The following is a 14,579-nucleotide window of genomic DNA, read 5'->3' as shown; positions in this document are numbered from 1 at the left end:
CAAAAAAAAAAAAAAAAAAAAAAAAAAAGATAATTATAATGTGCAAAGCAGTTTATATGCATCATGTCATTAAACCTTATACCCTGACATGTAGGAACTGTGATGCCCATTTTCCAGAGACAGACTCTGAGACTCAGAGAAGTCAAGACACTCACTCTAGATCACACAGCAAACAGCATCCAACCCAGGACTTAGATCCGAGGAATCTGGCTTTAGAGCCCACACCCTGTGGCAGTAAACTCCTTCCTGACATACTGTGTGGCTATATGGCTGGGGTCTCCAGGGTGAAGGGGAAGTCCTTGGCTGCAGCATTCCTGAGGTGCGTGGCCGTGAGTTGTGTGGTTATGGGGGTTTTGTGGTTCCATGTGGCAGGGCTATACGGATGTGTACACCAGCGGTGGCCCCCTCCACCCTGGGTGTGCCATTCCTGGGGCGGAATAGGTATGGGAACTTGTGCTGCTATGCAGAGCTTGACACTTGTTACCAGGAAACACACATAAAATAATAAGTGACAGGCCAGGTGCGGTGGCTCATGCCTGTAATCCCAGCACTTTGGGAGGCTGAGGCGGGCAGATCATCTGAGGTTGGGAGTTTGAGACCAGCCTGACCAACATGGAGAAACCCTGTCTCTACTAAAAATACAGAATTAGCCGGGCGTGGTGGTGCATGCCTGTAATCCTAGCTACTCAGGAGGCTGAGGCAGGAGAATCACTTGAACCTGGGAGGCGGAGGTTGTGGTGAGCTGAGATCACGCCATTGCACTCCAGCCTGGGCAACAAGAGTGAAACTCCATCTCAAATAAATAAATAAATAAATAAATAAATAAATAAATAAAATAATAAATGCCACTCCGCATGCACAAGCAGTCTTCTAAATGCTTATATGCCCCAATTCAGTCAACCCCGTGAGGTAGGGAGCCACTGTCATCCCATTTTACAGATGAGAAGACTGAGGCACACAGCTAGGGAATGGTAGAGCCTGGATTTGAGCCCCAGATCCAGCACCTGTACTCCTCAGCACTAGGCTAAACTGCCTCTGTGCACAGACAAGAGGTATTGTTACAATTATTGATATTCTTACCGCCAGTAGAGTGAAGACTATGGGGACAGGATGGGGTTCAGGTCCCAGCTTCATCAGTGATAAACAGATGACCTTGAGCAAGTGATTCCATCTCTCTGGGCCTCAGTGTTGTCATCTGTACAGTGGAAATAAGCATAATGCTTACCACAGGACAACAGGGTTGATGTGAGGGCCAAATGAATTCAGATTTGTCAAGGGCTAAGAATGGCACTCAGCAAATGTTGGACGTGTTTTTCTTTTTTAATTAAGATAATATATGACATGACAGGCCCAGTGGCTCACGCCTGTAATCCCAGCACTTTGGGAGGCTGAGGCGGGTGGATTACCTGAGGTCAGGAGTTTGAGACCAGCCTGGGCAACATGGTGAAACGCTTTCTCTACACAGAATGCAAAAAAAGCCGGGTGTGGTGGCTCACGCCTGTAATCCCAGCCCCTTTGGGAGGCCGAGGCAGGCAGATCACTTGAGATCAGGAGTTCGAGACCAGCCTGACCAATATGGTGAAACCTCGTCTCTACTAAAATACAAAAAAGTTAGCCAGGCATGGTGGTGCATTACTGTAGCCCCAGCTACTCGAGAGGCTGAAGCAGGAGAATTGCTTGAGCCTGGGAGGTGGAGGTTGCAGTGAGCTGAGATCGCGCCACTGCCCTCCACCCTGAGTGACAGAGCAAGACTCCGTCTATAAAAAAAAAAAAAAAATTAGCCAAGCGTAGTGGCTCACGCCTGTAATCCCAGCACTTTGAGAGGCTGAGGCAGGCGGATTGCCTGAGGTCAGGAGTTTGAGACCAGCCTGACCAACATGGTGAAGCCCTGTCTCTACTGAAAATACAGCAATTAGTTGGGCATGGTGGTGCGCGTAGTCCCAGCTACTTGGGAGGCTGAGGCAGGAGAATTGCTTGAACCTGGGAGACGGAGGTTGCAGCGAGCCAAGATCTCGCCACTGCACTCCAGCCTGGGCGACAGAGCAATACTCCGTCTCCAAAAAAAAAAAAAAAAAAAAAGTAAAGAAAAAGAAAAAGAAATGAGACATATGACATGCATAATCTTTATGCAATCTAGATCAAGCTCGTCTTAACACATGTGGCCCAGGACGACTTTGAATGCGGCCCAACACACATTCATAAACTTTCTTAAAACTATGAAATTTGTTTGTGATTTTTTTTTTTTTTAACTCATCAGCTATCATTAGTGTTAGTGTATTTTATGTGTGGCCCAAGACAATTCTTCTTCCACTATGGTCCAGGAAAGTCAAAAGATCGGACACCCTTGAGATTGTGTAATACACATATTCACCATGTAACCACCGTCCAAATCAAGACACAGACCCTTCCAGTCCCCAAGAAGTCTCCCTCAGGCCCCAGAGATGACCACACTTCTGCTTCTAGAACAATGCTTTTGCCTGTAGCATAATGTCATATAAATGGGATCTCACAATATCATGCTTTTATTATTATTATTATTATTTGAGACAGAGTCTTGCTCTGTTACCCAGGCTGGAGTGCAGTGACATGATCTCAGCTCACTGCGACCTCTGCCTCCCAGGTTCAAGGAATTCTCTTATCTCAGCCTCCTGAGTAGCTGGAATTACGGGCAAGCACCATCACACCCAGCTAATTTTTTATATTTTTGGAAGAGATGGGGTTTCACCACATTAGCCAGGCTGGTCTCAAACTCCTAACCTCAAGTGATCGCCCACCTCAGGCTCCCAAAGTGCTGGGATTACAGGCGGGAGCCACTGTGCCCCGTCTATTTGCATTATTATTGTCATCACACTATGCATCATTATTATCGGTGCTGACCACCCTCCATACACTGTGGCATCCTTTGGGCATAACTACGTTTAATCTTTAAACAATCCTGTAAGGCATTTGATCCTCTAAGGCCCCATTTGCCCAAGGAGAAAACTGAGGCTCAGAGAGGGAAGAGTCTTGCCAGAGGTGGCTTTTGGAAGTGGTGATAGAACCGCGTCATATAAAACCAAATGATCTCCTTGGTTTGCAAATCCAGGTGCCCGTGTTATCCTAGCATGGTGCTGCAAAACACACACACACACACACACACACACACACACCCCCTTGCAAAGTTGTGTAGTCACACTAGAACCACCACCACTGGGAGCTGTGTGACCATCTCGTGTGATTGCTTGGTTGTTCTGTCCTCACACCCTTCCCTCTCCCCAGGCTGTGCTGTCAGACGATGGGGTGGGCATCCAGGCAGAACCAGACCCCCCAGAGGAGCCCCTCACCTTGCAAGCATCTGTGCCCCCCCACCAGCTTCGGCTGGGCAGCCTCCATCCTCACACCCCTTATCACATCCGTGTGGCATGCACCAGCAGCCAGGGCCCCTCATCCTGGACACACTGGCTTCCTGTGGCGACGCCAGAGGGAGGTAAGAAGGGCTGGGGAGGGAGACGTCATGACTACCCCACTGGACTTTGCTTACATCAGTGCCACCCCATTGTCCCCTTTCACCCCTTTAACCCCTCATGGCCTCAATCTCCTTCCCGTCCAATCTCTGACCCCTCAGCAGCACTGCCCACTGGTCTCTCTCCCAGCCCTTCTCTCCCCTGTGCTTCCGCTCATGGGAGGCCTCCACGAGTTGCCCACGTGCGTGCCCTTGGCACCCTGCACCCATTTCCTGGGAACAGGGGAGGGGGTCAGGAAGAGGTGGGGGTGCCAGCTTCCCCTCTTCCCTGTCCTCCAGTGCCCCTGGGCCCCCCTGAGAACATTAGTGCCACGCGGAATGGGAGCCAGGCCTTCGTGCATTGGCAGGAACCCCGGGCGCCCCTGCAGGGTACCCTGTTAGGGTACCGGCTGGCGTATCAAGGCCAGGACACCCCAGAGGTGGGTGCTGCTGGTGGGGTTGGAGTGGAGTGGCTGGGGGAGGAGGGAGACAGGGAGGAGAAGATATCAGGGCAGACATGGACGGTTGTGCAAGTTGTGTAGTACGCAATTGCTCTATGCCTAGAGGGGCACGTTCAGGGAAGGTTCACATTCACATTCTGGGGAGAATAAGGGGGTCTAGGGGAGGGCATGGGGAATGGCTGTTTTTGAACCACTGCAAAAGCATTTCAGCAGACTTGTATTTACTATAACGATTTCACAGCAGATAGTTGTATAGCACCTTGGGGAAGGGGTACCTTTTCCCAGTTTGCACAAAGGCACTGCTATCAGGGCTAGCAATACCCTGACGCAGGGAGAGAGGATGGAAAGGGAAGCTAGAAGGGGATGGAGGGATACAGGTTAAAGGATGAGGATGAGAGATGAAGGGAAGGACAAGGAAGGATGCGGAGTTGGAGGATGGGGAGAGGGCTTTGAGAAAGAGATGGGGCATTGAGCCCAAGAGTGAAGGCTTAACAGCTGGGGGGTGAGGCTCTACCCTGATGCCACTTCTGGACCCCCTAGGTGCTAATGGACATAGGGCTAAGGCAAGAGGTGACCCTGGAGCTGCAGGGGGACGGGTCTGTGTCCAATCTGACAGTGTGTGTGGCAGCCTACACTGCTGCTGGGGATGGACCCTGGAGCCTCCCAGTACCCCTGGAGGCCTGGCGCCCAGGTAGGTCCAAAGCCATGCCCAATCTGCTTTAACCCTATTTCTCCCTGACAGCCCTGACTTACTCCCTGTACCTTTCAGAGTTACCGCAACCTAGGCCCTGTTCTTACCCCGAGCCTTACTGAGAGCCGCCCTCACTCCCTTACCCATGCCATGGCCTCACTCCTTTACCCGTGCCACACCCTCACTCCTTTACCTGTGCCACACCCTCACTCCTTTACCCGTGCCACACCCTCACTCCCTTACCCGTGCCACGTCAGTCTTGTCCTCTCTGAGCATGTCTCCTCTGTCCTTTCTTCTCACAGGGCAAGCACAGCCAGTCCACCAGCTGGGTAAGGGCTTCCACACCCCATCTCCTCCCTCCCTCCCCTCAACACCTAGTGGGGGTGCTGTCACCATACATACTCATTGCACATCCCTTTATGTTTCTCGAACTCATCACTCTAACCTACTTCTTGAGTTTGTGTGGTCCTTAATGGAGGTGCCTATAATGGCCTAGCATAGCACATTGTAGGTATTCAGGGAGTGACAGGTGGGTGGGTGGATGGATGAACAAATGGATGGATGGATATATGGAGGGTGGATGGGCGGGTGTGGATAGGTGGGTGAACAGATAAATGACTGGATGGTGAGTGGATAAATGGATGGGTAGACGGATGGGTGGATGGATGGATGGATATATAGAGGTTGGATAGGTGGGTGGGTCAGTGGATTAATAGATGGGGTGGATAGGTGGATGAATAAAAGATGACTGGGTGGTGAGTGGATACATGAATGGGTAGATAGGTGGATGGATGGATGGTTGGATAAATGGATGGATGGACAGATGGATGGATTTGTGAGTGGATGAATGGATGAATGGATGGGAAGAAAGGTGGATGGATGGAGGAATGAGGTATGCGCCTCACATCCATCCCTTTCAAATATTTCTCTAACAATTCTCAAACATTCCTCCTACACTCATTGTCTCCTCTGGGCACTGTTATAGCCCACTCTTGTAACTCAACCCACTAGCCTTCAATACTCCTCACATTCCTTCCTACATTTCTTCACATACCCTTTCCAAGCTCGTTCCACCCTCCTTTCACATACATCCTATTATAATCCATTCCTCCCACATGACTCCCAAGGCCCACTGCACAACCACACTTCTCATTCACAAACTCTGCACACCTTGTACGTACTTACCATACCTTCCACATTGCAAACACTGAAAAACATTGTCCACAAACTTTCCCACACCCGATTCTCCTTGCATGCTTACCCCACATTCCATAGACATCATTCCCTCACCCTTCACTAATCCCAACCCATCTCACTGTCTGCACACTCACCCTGAACCCCTTGCACACTCAGCACATAATGCTCTTTATTTCTTACACACTCCATTCCATCCCTGCCCTTTTTACACCCCCTTTCTGTGCACCCCATACTCCTCATCTGCCCTTCTCACATCTTTTGCATGCTCACTGCACACTTCTGTCACACTGCAATTACATCCTTAAAGTTCCTTGCTCACTCCTTGTATCTAAGACTTCATGAATACTCTTCCCACTTCACACACCCCCAACTTTTCCAGCAGCCATTCAACTCTGTATATGCTTACCATACCCCTTTGGATATTTATTTCACCCTCATTCCTTGCTTTATGGAAACCCCTGTGGCCGGATGCAGTAGCTCACGCCTGTAATCCCAGCACTTTGGGAGGCCTGAGACAGGTGGATCACCTGAGGTCAGGAGTTCAAGACCAGCCTGGCTAGCATGGTGAAAACCCATCTCTACTAAAAATACAAAAATTAGCTGGGCGTGGTGGTGTGAGCCTGTAATCCCAGCTACTCGGGAGGCTGAGGCACAAGAATTGCTTGAACCTGGGAGGCGGAGGTTACAGTGAGCCAAGATCATGCCATTGTACTCCAGCCTGGGCAATAGAGCAAGACTCTGTCTCAAATAAAAAAAAAAAAAAGAAAGAAAGAAAGAAAAGAAAAAAAAAAAATTAGCCAAGTGGCACAGACCTGCAGTCCCAGCTACTCAGGAGACATGGTGAAATCCTGTCTGTACCAAAAAAAGAATACAAAAATTAGTCGAGCATGGTGGTACACACCTGTAATCCCAGCTACTTGGAAGCTGAGGCAGGAGATTTGTTTGAAACTGGGAGGCAGAGGTTGCAATGAGCTGAGATCAGGCCACTGCACTCCAGCCTGGGTGAAAGAATGAGACCCTGTCTCAAAAAAAAACAAAAACAAACAAACAAACAAAAAAAACAGAAAAAAGAGAGAGAAAGAAAATCCTTTTGTAGTCATTGCATTCTCCTCAAAAGATATTCCTTAGTCTTTCATTCACCAGCCTCACCCTCCATGCACACGCTTCATGCACCGTCCTACACTGCAAGGATCTCCTTCCCCACTCACCTGTTTATCTACACTCTAGTCCACCCTCCTTGCACAATCATCACATTTCTCACACTAACCTATGCTACTTGAGATTTCTCCACACCCATCTCATGTTCATCTAGCCCTCCTGGCACACTCATAACCCATTCCACACATCTCTCTCTCCCATTCCACGCTCAATGCACATTCCTCAAATATCCATTCCACTCTTCTGTTTTATTGGATCTTGGTGGAGTAATATTTGGTAGCTTAAAGTAAGGAAAACTACAAACACCCAAACAGGGACTTGAACCCTGGACCACCAGGTTAAAAGTCTGATGCTTCACCAACTGAGCTATCCTGGCACTCTTTTTTTTTTTTTTTTTTTTGAGATGGAGTCTCGCTCTGTCACCCAGGCTGGAGTGCAGTGGCGTGATCTCAGCTCACTGCAACCTCTGCCTCCCAGATTCAAGCGATTCTCCTGCCTCAGTTTCCAAGTAGCTGGGATTACAGGTGTGCACCACCACCCCAGCTAATTTTTGTATATATATATCTTTTAAGTAGAGACAGGGTTTCACCATGTCTGCTAGGCTGGTCTTGAACTCCTCACCTCAAGTAACCCGCCCGCCTTGGCCTCCCAAAGTGTTGGGATAACAGGCGTGAGCCACTGCACCTGGCCTCCATCCCACTCTTAACTCACCCATCCTACAACTTTCACACACTCCTGCCTTAACATGCACTTGTATCACATCCATTGCATACCCTGTCCAGCCCCGCCTATTCAGATATGTGAATGCATCCATCACACACCTCATCAAGTATGTGCACATCTTTACCGAGGCCTTCTGCCTCCCTCCAACATCCCCCTTTTGGGTCCCAGAGAGCTGGATCCAAGGCCTCATCCATGACCTGTTCCTCGTACCCCTGATAGTGAAGGAACCTTCAGCTCCTGCCTTCTCGTGGCCCTGGTGGTATGTACTGCTAGGAGCAGTCGTGGCCGCTGCCTGTGTCCTCATCTTGGCTCTCTTCCTTGTCCACCGGCGAAAGAAGGAGACCCGTTATGGGTAAGTTGGAACCACATAGGGAGGCTGTGTGGCCTGGGATGGAGAGGCTGGAGGCAGGGAGGCCAGTGAGGAGGCTGGTGCAGGAGAGTGATGACCAAGAATTGGAATGAGGGCAACGGAAGCCAGGCCGCGGTGGCTCACACCTGTAATCCCAGCACTTTGGGAGGCTGAAGCGGGTGGATCACTTGAGGTCAGGAGTTTGAGACCAGCCTGGCCAACATGGCGAAATCCTGTCTCTACTAAAAAATACAAAAATTAGCCGGGCACGGTGGCTCAAGCCTGTAATCCCAGCACTTTGGGAGGCCGAGACGGGCGGATCACGAGGTCAGGAGATCAAGACCATCCTGGCTAACACGGTGAAACCCCATCTCTACTAAAAATACAAAAACTAGCTGGGCGAGGTGGCGGGCGCCTGCAGTCTCAGCTACTCGGGAGGCTGAGGCAGGAGAATGGCGTAAACCTGGGAGGCGGAGCTTGCAGTGAGCTGAGATCCGGCCACTGTACTCCAGTCCAGGCGACAGAGCAAGACTCCGCCTCAAAAAAAAAAAAAAAAAAAAAAAATACAAAAATTAGCGGGACGTGGTGGCACACGCCTGTGGTCCCAGCTACTTGGGAGGCTGAGGCACAGAAATCACTTGAACCCAGGAGATGGAGGCTACAGTGAGCTGAGATCACACCACTGCGCTCCAGCCTGGGTTACAGAGTGAGACCCTGTTTCAAAAAAAAGAATGAGGGCAAGGGGCTGTGTGGAGTGAATGGAAGGCAGAAGGTAGCCGTCCAAGACATGCTCAGCAAATGCTAGCAGAGAGGGCAGGCAGGGCTTGAGGCTGAGATGGTACTTGCTCAACTGCTGGTTGAGGAGGGGATTCCACATGGTTTTTCCCTGCCCTCACCTACTCCCCCGCCCCCCCGCCAGAGAAGTGTTCGAGCCAACAGTGGAAAGAGGTGAACTGGTAGTCAGGTACCGCGTGCGCAAGTCCTACAGTCGCCGGACCACTGAAGCTACCTGTAAGTAAACCCTATGCCCCACTGCCCTGGCCTAGAGGTAAAGGCTATAGAGAATCTGACCGCTGGGCTTCTATAGATGTGTCAGCCAAAAGTTTCTGAAGGTCTTGGGATACTAGCATGTCAGAATCACAGACCCTAGAAATAACAGATTTGTGAAACCACAAAGAACTTTCAAGGAGTAGAATCTTAGACACAGTAAATCTTAGAAACACCAAGGCTAGGTGTGGTGGCTCATGCCTGTAATCCTAGCACTTTGCGGGGCTGAGGTGGGAGGATCTCTTGAGCCCAGGAGTTCGAGACCAGCCTGGGCAGCACAGCGAAACCCTGTCTCTACAAAAAAAAAAAAAAAAAAAAAAAAATTAGCCAGGTATGGTGGCATTCCCTTATAGTCCCAGATACTCTGGAGGCTGAGGTAGGAGGATCACCTGAGCCCAGGGAGGTCGAGGCTGCAGTAAGCCGTGATCACACCACTGCACTCCAGCCTGGGTGACAGAGTAAGACCCTGTCTCAAGAAAGAAAATAAATAAATAAATGAAATAAAAGAAACACCAAACCTCAGAGCCATTGGATCTTAGAAGATGTAATGATGATGATAGTGATGAAGATAATAACAATCAAGAAGAAAATGATGATGATGATGAAATAATGTTGAGATTAGATGGTGATGATGTGATAATAATCACAGACAACCCTAGCACTACCTACGTGGCAGGCTCCATTCTAAGCATTCTACATGTATCATTTAACCCTCAGAGCAACCCAAGGACATGGGTTTCTTTTTCCTTTTCCTTTTTCTTTTTTTTTTTTTTTTTTGAGACAGTCTCGCTCTGTCACCCAGGCTGGAGCACAGGGACACAATCTCAATCTCAGCTCACTGCAACCTCCACCTCCCTGGTTCAAGCAATTCTCATGCCTCAGCCTCCCGAATAGCTGGGATTACAGGCGCATGGCACCACGCCTGGCTAATTTTTGCATTTTTAGTAAAGATGGGGTTTTACTAACCCCGTCTTTGTTGGCCAGGCTGTTCTTGGAATTCCTGGTCTCAAGTGATCAACCTGCCTTGGCCTCCCAAAGTGCTGGGAGAAGAGGCGTGAGCCACCGTGCCTAGCTGGAGGTGGGTTTCTTACCACCTTCACTTCACAGATGAGGCAGCTGTGGAGTAGAGTGGTTAAGTCACTTGCCCAAGGCCACACAGCTTGTAAATTGGATAGCTGGGATTTGAACCCTGGCACTTTTGCTCTGAAGTCTACACTTTTTTTTTTTAGACAGAATCTTGTTCTGTCACCTAGGCTGGAGTACAGTGGCATGATCTCGGCTCACTGCAACCTCCGCCTCCTGGATTCAAGTGACTCTTCTGCCTCAGCCTCCCGAGTAGCCTCGACTATAGGCGCACGCCAAAATACCTGGCTAATTTTTGTACTTTTAGTAGAGACGGGGTTTCACCATATTGGCCAGGCTGGTCTTGAACTCCTGACCCCATGATCCACCCGCCTCGGCCTCCCAAAGTGCTGGGATTACAGGTGTGAGCCACCACGCCCAGCCTGAAGTCTATACTCTTAACTGCCACACTCTACTACCTCTTGGAATTATAGATTGGTAGAGAGATAGAATCGATCTTGGCCTGAAAAGTTCTATGCATATTACTCTACACCCTTATATTTTTGAAATAATAAAATCTTAGAACTATAGACTCTCCATTAGAAGACTGGAAAGTCATGGAAGGTCTCAGCTAAGGAGGGGATCTTAGAGGCCCAGTCGAATCTCTTCTTTCGGCCAGGCGCAGTGGCTCACGCCTGTAATCCCAGCACTTTGGTAGGTCTAAGCGGGCAGGCACTGGAGGTCAGGAGTTCGAGATCAGCCTGGCCTCGAACCATGGCAAGACGCTGTCTCTACTAAAAATACAAAAATTAGCCAGACGTGGTGGTGCACATCTGTAATCCCAGCTACTCGGGAGGCTGAGGCAGGAGAATCACTTGAATTTGGAAGGTGGAGGTTGCAGTGAGCCGAGATGGTGCCACTGCACTCCAGGCTGGGCGATAGAGAGAGACTCTGTCTCAGAAAAAAAAAAAAAAAAAGAATCTCAGGCCAGGCGCGGTGGCTCACGCCTGTAATCCCAGCTGAGGTGGACAGATCACGAGGTCAGGAGTTCAAGATCAGCCTGACCAACATGGTGAAACCCCATCAAAAATTAGCCAGGTGTGGTGGTGCATGCCTGTAGTCCCAGCTGCTTGGGAGGCCAAGGCAGGAGAATCGCTTGAACCTGGGAGGCAGAGGTTGCAGTGAGCCGAGATTGGGCCACTGCACTCCAGCCTGGGTGATAGAGCAAGGCTCTGTCTCAAAAAAAAAAAAAAAAAGGAGCCCATCTTTCCAGTTAGGGAAACAGAAATTCAGAAAGAAAATGGAAGAGCTAGGTCTCTTCCTAGCACACAACGAGAAAGCCACCAGGGCCCCAGGGAGATGTTTGGAAAGGGCTGGGAAAGACATTTATTTAAGAAGAGAAGGAAGAAGCAATGATGTTCCGGTGATTTAACTGAGTAACATGCAGCAGCCATTCTCAGGGTGTGAGTCTGGTCCCCTGTGGTCCCCGAGACCTTTGCAGGGGGCCCATAAGGTCAAATCTATTTTCATACTATTACCAAGACATTATTTGCTCTTCTGCTTTCTCATTCTCTCACGAGCATTCAGTGCAGTTTTCCAGAGGCTCCCTGATGTGGGATGATGTCATCCATCACTCTGACAGCTGATGGACCTTGTATATTCTTGTTTTAAAAATCTATCAGGCTGGGTGAGGTGGCACACGCCTGTAATCCCACCACTTTGGGAGGCCAAGGCGGGCAGATTGCTTGAGGTCAGGAGTTTGAGACCAGCCTGGACAACATGGTGAAACCCCATTTCTACTAAAATACAAAAATTAGCCAGGTGTGGTGGTGCATGCCTGTAATCCTAGCTACTTGGGAGGCTCAGGAAAGAGAATTGCTTGAACCCGGGAGGCAGAGGTTACAGTGAGCCGAGATCACACCACTGTACTCCAGCCCGGAGAACAGGGGGAGCCCTCTCCCCAAAAAAAAAAAAAAAAAAAAAAATTAAATAAACCTCATAGGTTTTCTTTTGAGGCCCAGGAGTTTGAAACCAGCATGGGCAACATGGCAAAACCCCACCTCTACATTAAAAAAAAAAAATACAAAAATTTGCCGGGTGTGGTGGCGCACGCCTGTAACCCCAGCTGCTCAGGAGGGTGAGGCAGGAGAATCACTTGAACCCAGGAGGCGGAGGTTGCAGTGAGCTGAAATTGTGCCACTGTACTCTAGCCTAGGCGACAGAGTGAGACTCCGTTTCCAAAAAAAATTTTTCTTTTTTTTAGAGATGGGGTCTGGCTATGTTGCCCATGCTGATCTCCAACTCCTGGCCTCATGTGGTCCTCCTTCCTTGGCCTCCCAAATTGCTGGGATTACAAGCATGAACCACTGTGCCCAGCTAGTTTTACTTTTGAATACAGAAATATTGAGATATTTTACTTTTAAATACAGAAATATTGAGATATATATATATATACACACACACACACACACACATATATGTAATTCACATAAACAAAAGCTCTTTCTAGTCCTCAATAATTCTGACAATGTAAAGGTGTCCTGATGTCAATTTGTTTGAGAATGATCATATAACAATGAAAATGGATAAATTACAATTACACCCAACAACAACTAGATTATAACTATTTCATCGACGTCATGTTGAGTGAAAGAAGCCAGACACGAAAGAGAATATACTATGTGATTCCATTTTTATAACATTTCAAAACTAATCTATTGTAACAGAAATCAAGAAAGTAGCTACCCCTAAGAGGGCAGGTCATGTTCTGTTCTTGTCCTGAGTGCTAGTTACACATTTGTGTTTGATTTGTGAAAATCCACTGAGTTGGCCGGGCATGGTGGCTCACGCCTGTAATCCCAGCACTTTGGGAGGCCAAGATGGGCAGATCACCTGAGTTCGGGAGTTCCAGACCAGCCTGACCAACATGCAGAAACTCTCTCTCTACTAAAAATACAAAATTAGCCACGTGTGGTGGCACATGCCTGTAATCCCAGCTACTCGGGACGCTGAGGCAGGAGAATTGCTTGAACCTGGGAGGCGGAGGTTGCGGTGAGCTGAGATTGTGCCATTGCACTCCAGCCTGGGCAACAGGCACGAAACTCCATCTGAAAAAAAAAAAAGAAAAGAAAAAGAAAAGAAAATCCACTGAGTTGCTTACTTACAATTTGTGCAGGTTATACTTTAATAGCAAGAAATATTTTCGTGTGTGTGTGTTGTTTGAGATGGGGTCTTGCTCTGTCACCCAGGTTGGGGTGCAGTGGCATGAGCTCAGCTCACTGCAGTCTCCACCTCTGGGCTCAAGTGATCCTCCAACCTCAGCCTCCTGAGTAGCTAGGACTACAGGCATGTGCCACCACACATGGCTAGCTTTTGTATTTTTTCTAGAGACGGGAATTCGCCATGTTGCCCAGACTGGTCTTAAAGTCCTGGACTCAAGTGATCCACCAGCCTCAGCTTCCCAAAGTGCTGGGATTACAGGCATGAGCCACTGCATCAGGCAAAATAAATATTTTTATTTTATTTTATTTTTGAGACGGAGGCTTGCTCTGTCACCCAGGCTGGAGTGAAGTGGTGTGATCTCAGCTCACTGCAACCTCTGTGTCCTGGGTTCAAGCAATTTTCCTGCCTCAGCCTCCCCAGTAGCTGGGACTACAGGCATGTACCACCACACATGGCTAATTTTTGTATTTTTTTGTAGAGACAGGGATTTGCCATGTTGCCCAGGCTGGTCTTGAACTCCTGGACTCAAGTGATCCACCTGCCTCTGCCTCCCAAAGTGCTGGGATTACAGGCGTAAGCCACTGTGCCCGGCAAAAAAAATATTTTTAACAACTGGTACAGCAGGGCACTGACCCATCAGGGTGCCCACTGGAGCAAGAGTGTGGCCAGGCTTTATGCCTTTAGTTCCCTTTGAGAGAAGGTTTGGGGGTCCAGAGGAGGAGCTGGGGTGGAAGTGGCAGGTGCTGAGGGCAGTAGTTATTTTTGAATCAGTGCAGAAGTATATCAGTGTTTCAATAATGGGTCTATCCCTACTGGTGGGTGAATGTCACCTGAATGTCAGCCCTGCCCCATGGCTCTGTCCACCCCAACCTTGCATGCAGTGAACAGCCTGGGCATCAGTGAAGAGCTGAAGGAGAAGCTGCGGGATGTGATGGTGGACCGGCACAAGGTGGCCCTGGGGAAGACTCTGGGAGAAGGTGAGTCCCCCTGCAGCATACACACATCCTTCTGAACTTCTGAGATCCTGCACTTCCACACTCCCACCCAACTATAGGAAATACAGTCCCCATGGGCCATCTAAGGTCAGTGTCTCCCTCTGGTCCCCCACAGGAGAGTTTGGAGCCGTGATGGAAGGCCAGCTCAACCAGGACGACTCCATCCTCAAGGTGGCTGTGAAGACGATGAAGA

At 49.1% G+C, this 14,579-nt stretch overlaps 1 protein-coding gene across 2 annotated transcripts in view; it reads left to right on the top strand.

Moving 5' to 3' along the window:
- The window catches only part of AXL (AXL receptor tyrosine kinase), a 42,823-nt gene that overhangs the window by 15,813 nt on the left and 12,431 nt on the right, over positions 1-14,579 (top strand). Inside the window, exons 7-14 of one of the 2 annotated variants that reach the window (XM_026447331.2) lie at positions 3,259-3,466; positions 3,782-3,921; positions 4,483-4,633; positions 4,936-4,962; positions 7,931-8,063; positions 8,980-9,071; positions 14,273-14,368; positions 14,502-14,579. In XM_026447331.2, the coding sequence (XP_026303116.1) occupies positions 3,259-3,466; positions 3,782-3,921; positions 4,483-4,633; positions 4,936-4,962; positions 7,931-8,063; positions 8,980-9,071; positions 14,273-14,368; positions 14,502-14,579 (925 nt within the window). The remainder of the gene's footprint in view (positions 1-3,258; positions 3,467-3,781; positions 3,922-4,482; positions 4,634-4,935; positions 4,963-7,930; positions 8,064-8,979; positions 9,072-14,272; positions 14,369-14,501) is intronic. The other variant, XM_026447332.2, reaches the window with a different exon arrangement.

This window comes from Piliocolobus tephrosceles, chromosome 21 (genome assembly GCF_002776525.5).
Source record: "Piliocolobus tephrosceles isolate RC106 chromosome 21, ASM277652v3, whole genome shotgun sequence".
NCBI classification, from domain to species: Eukaryota; Metazoa; Chordata; class Mammalia; order Primates; family Cercopithecidae; genus Piliocolobus; species Piliocolobus tephrosceles.
Note: the sequence above shows the minus strand (reverse complement) of the source record. Positions and strands in the feature narration are given on the sequence as shown.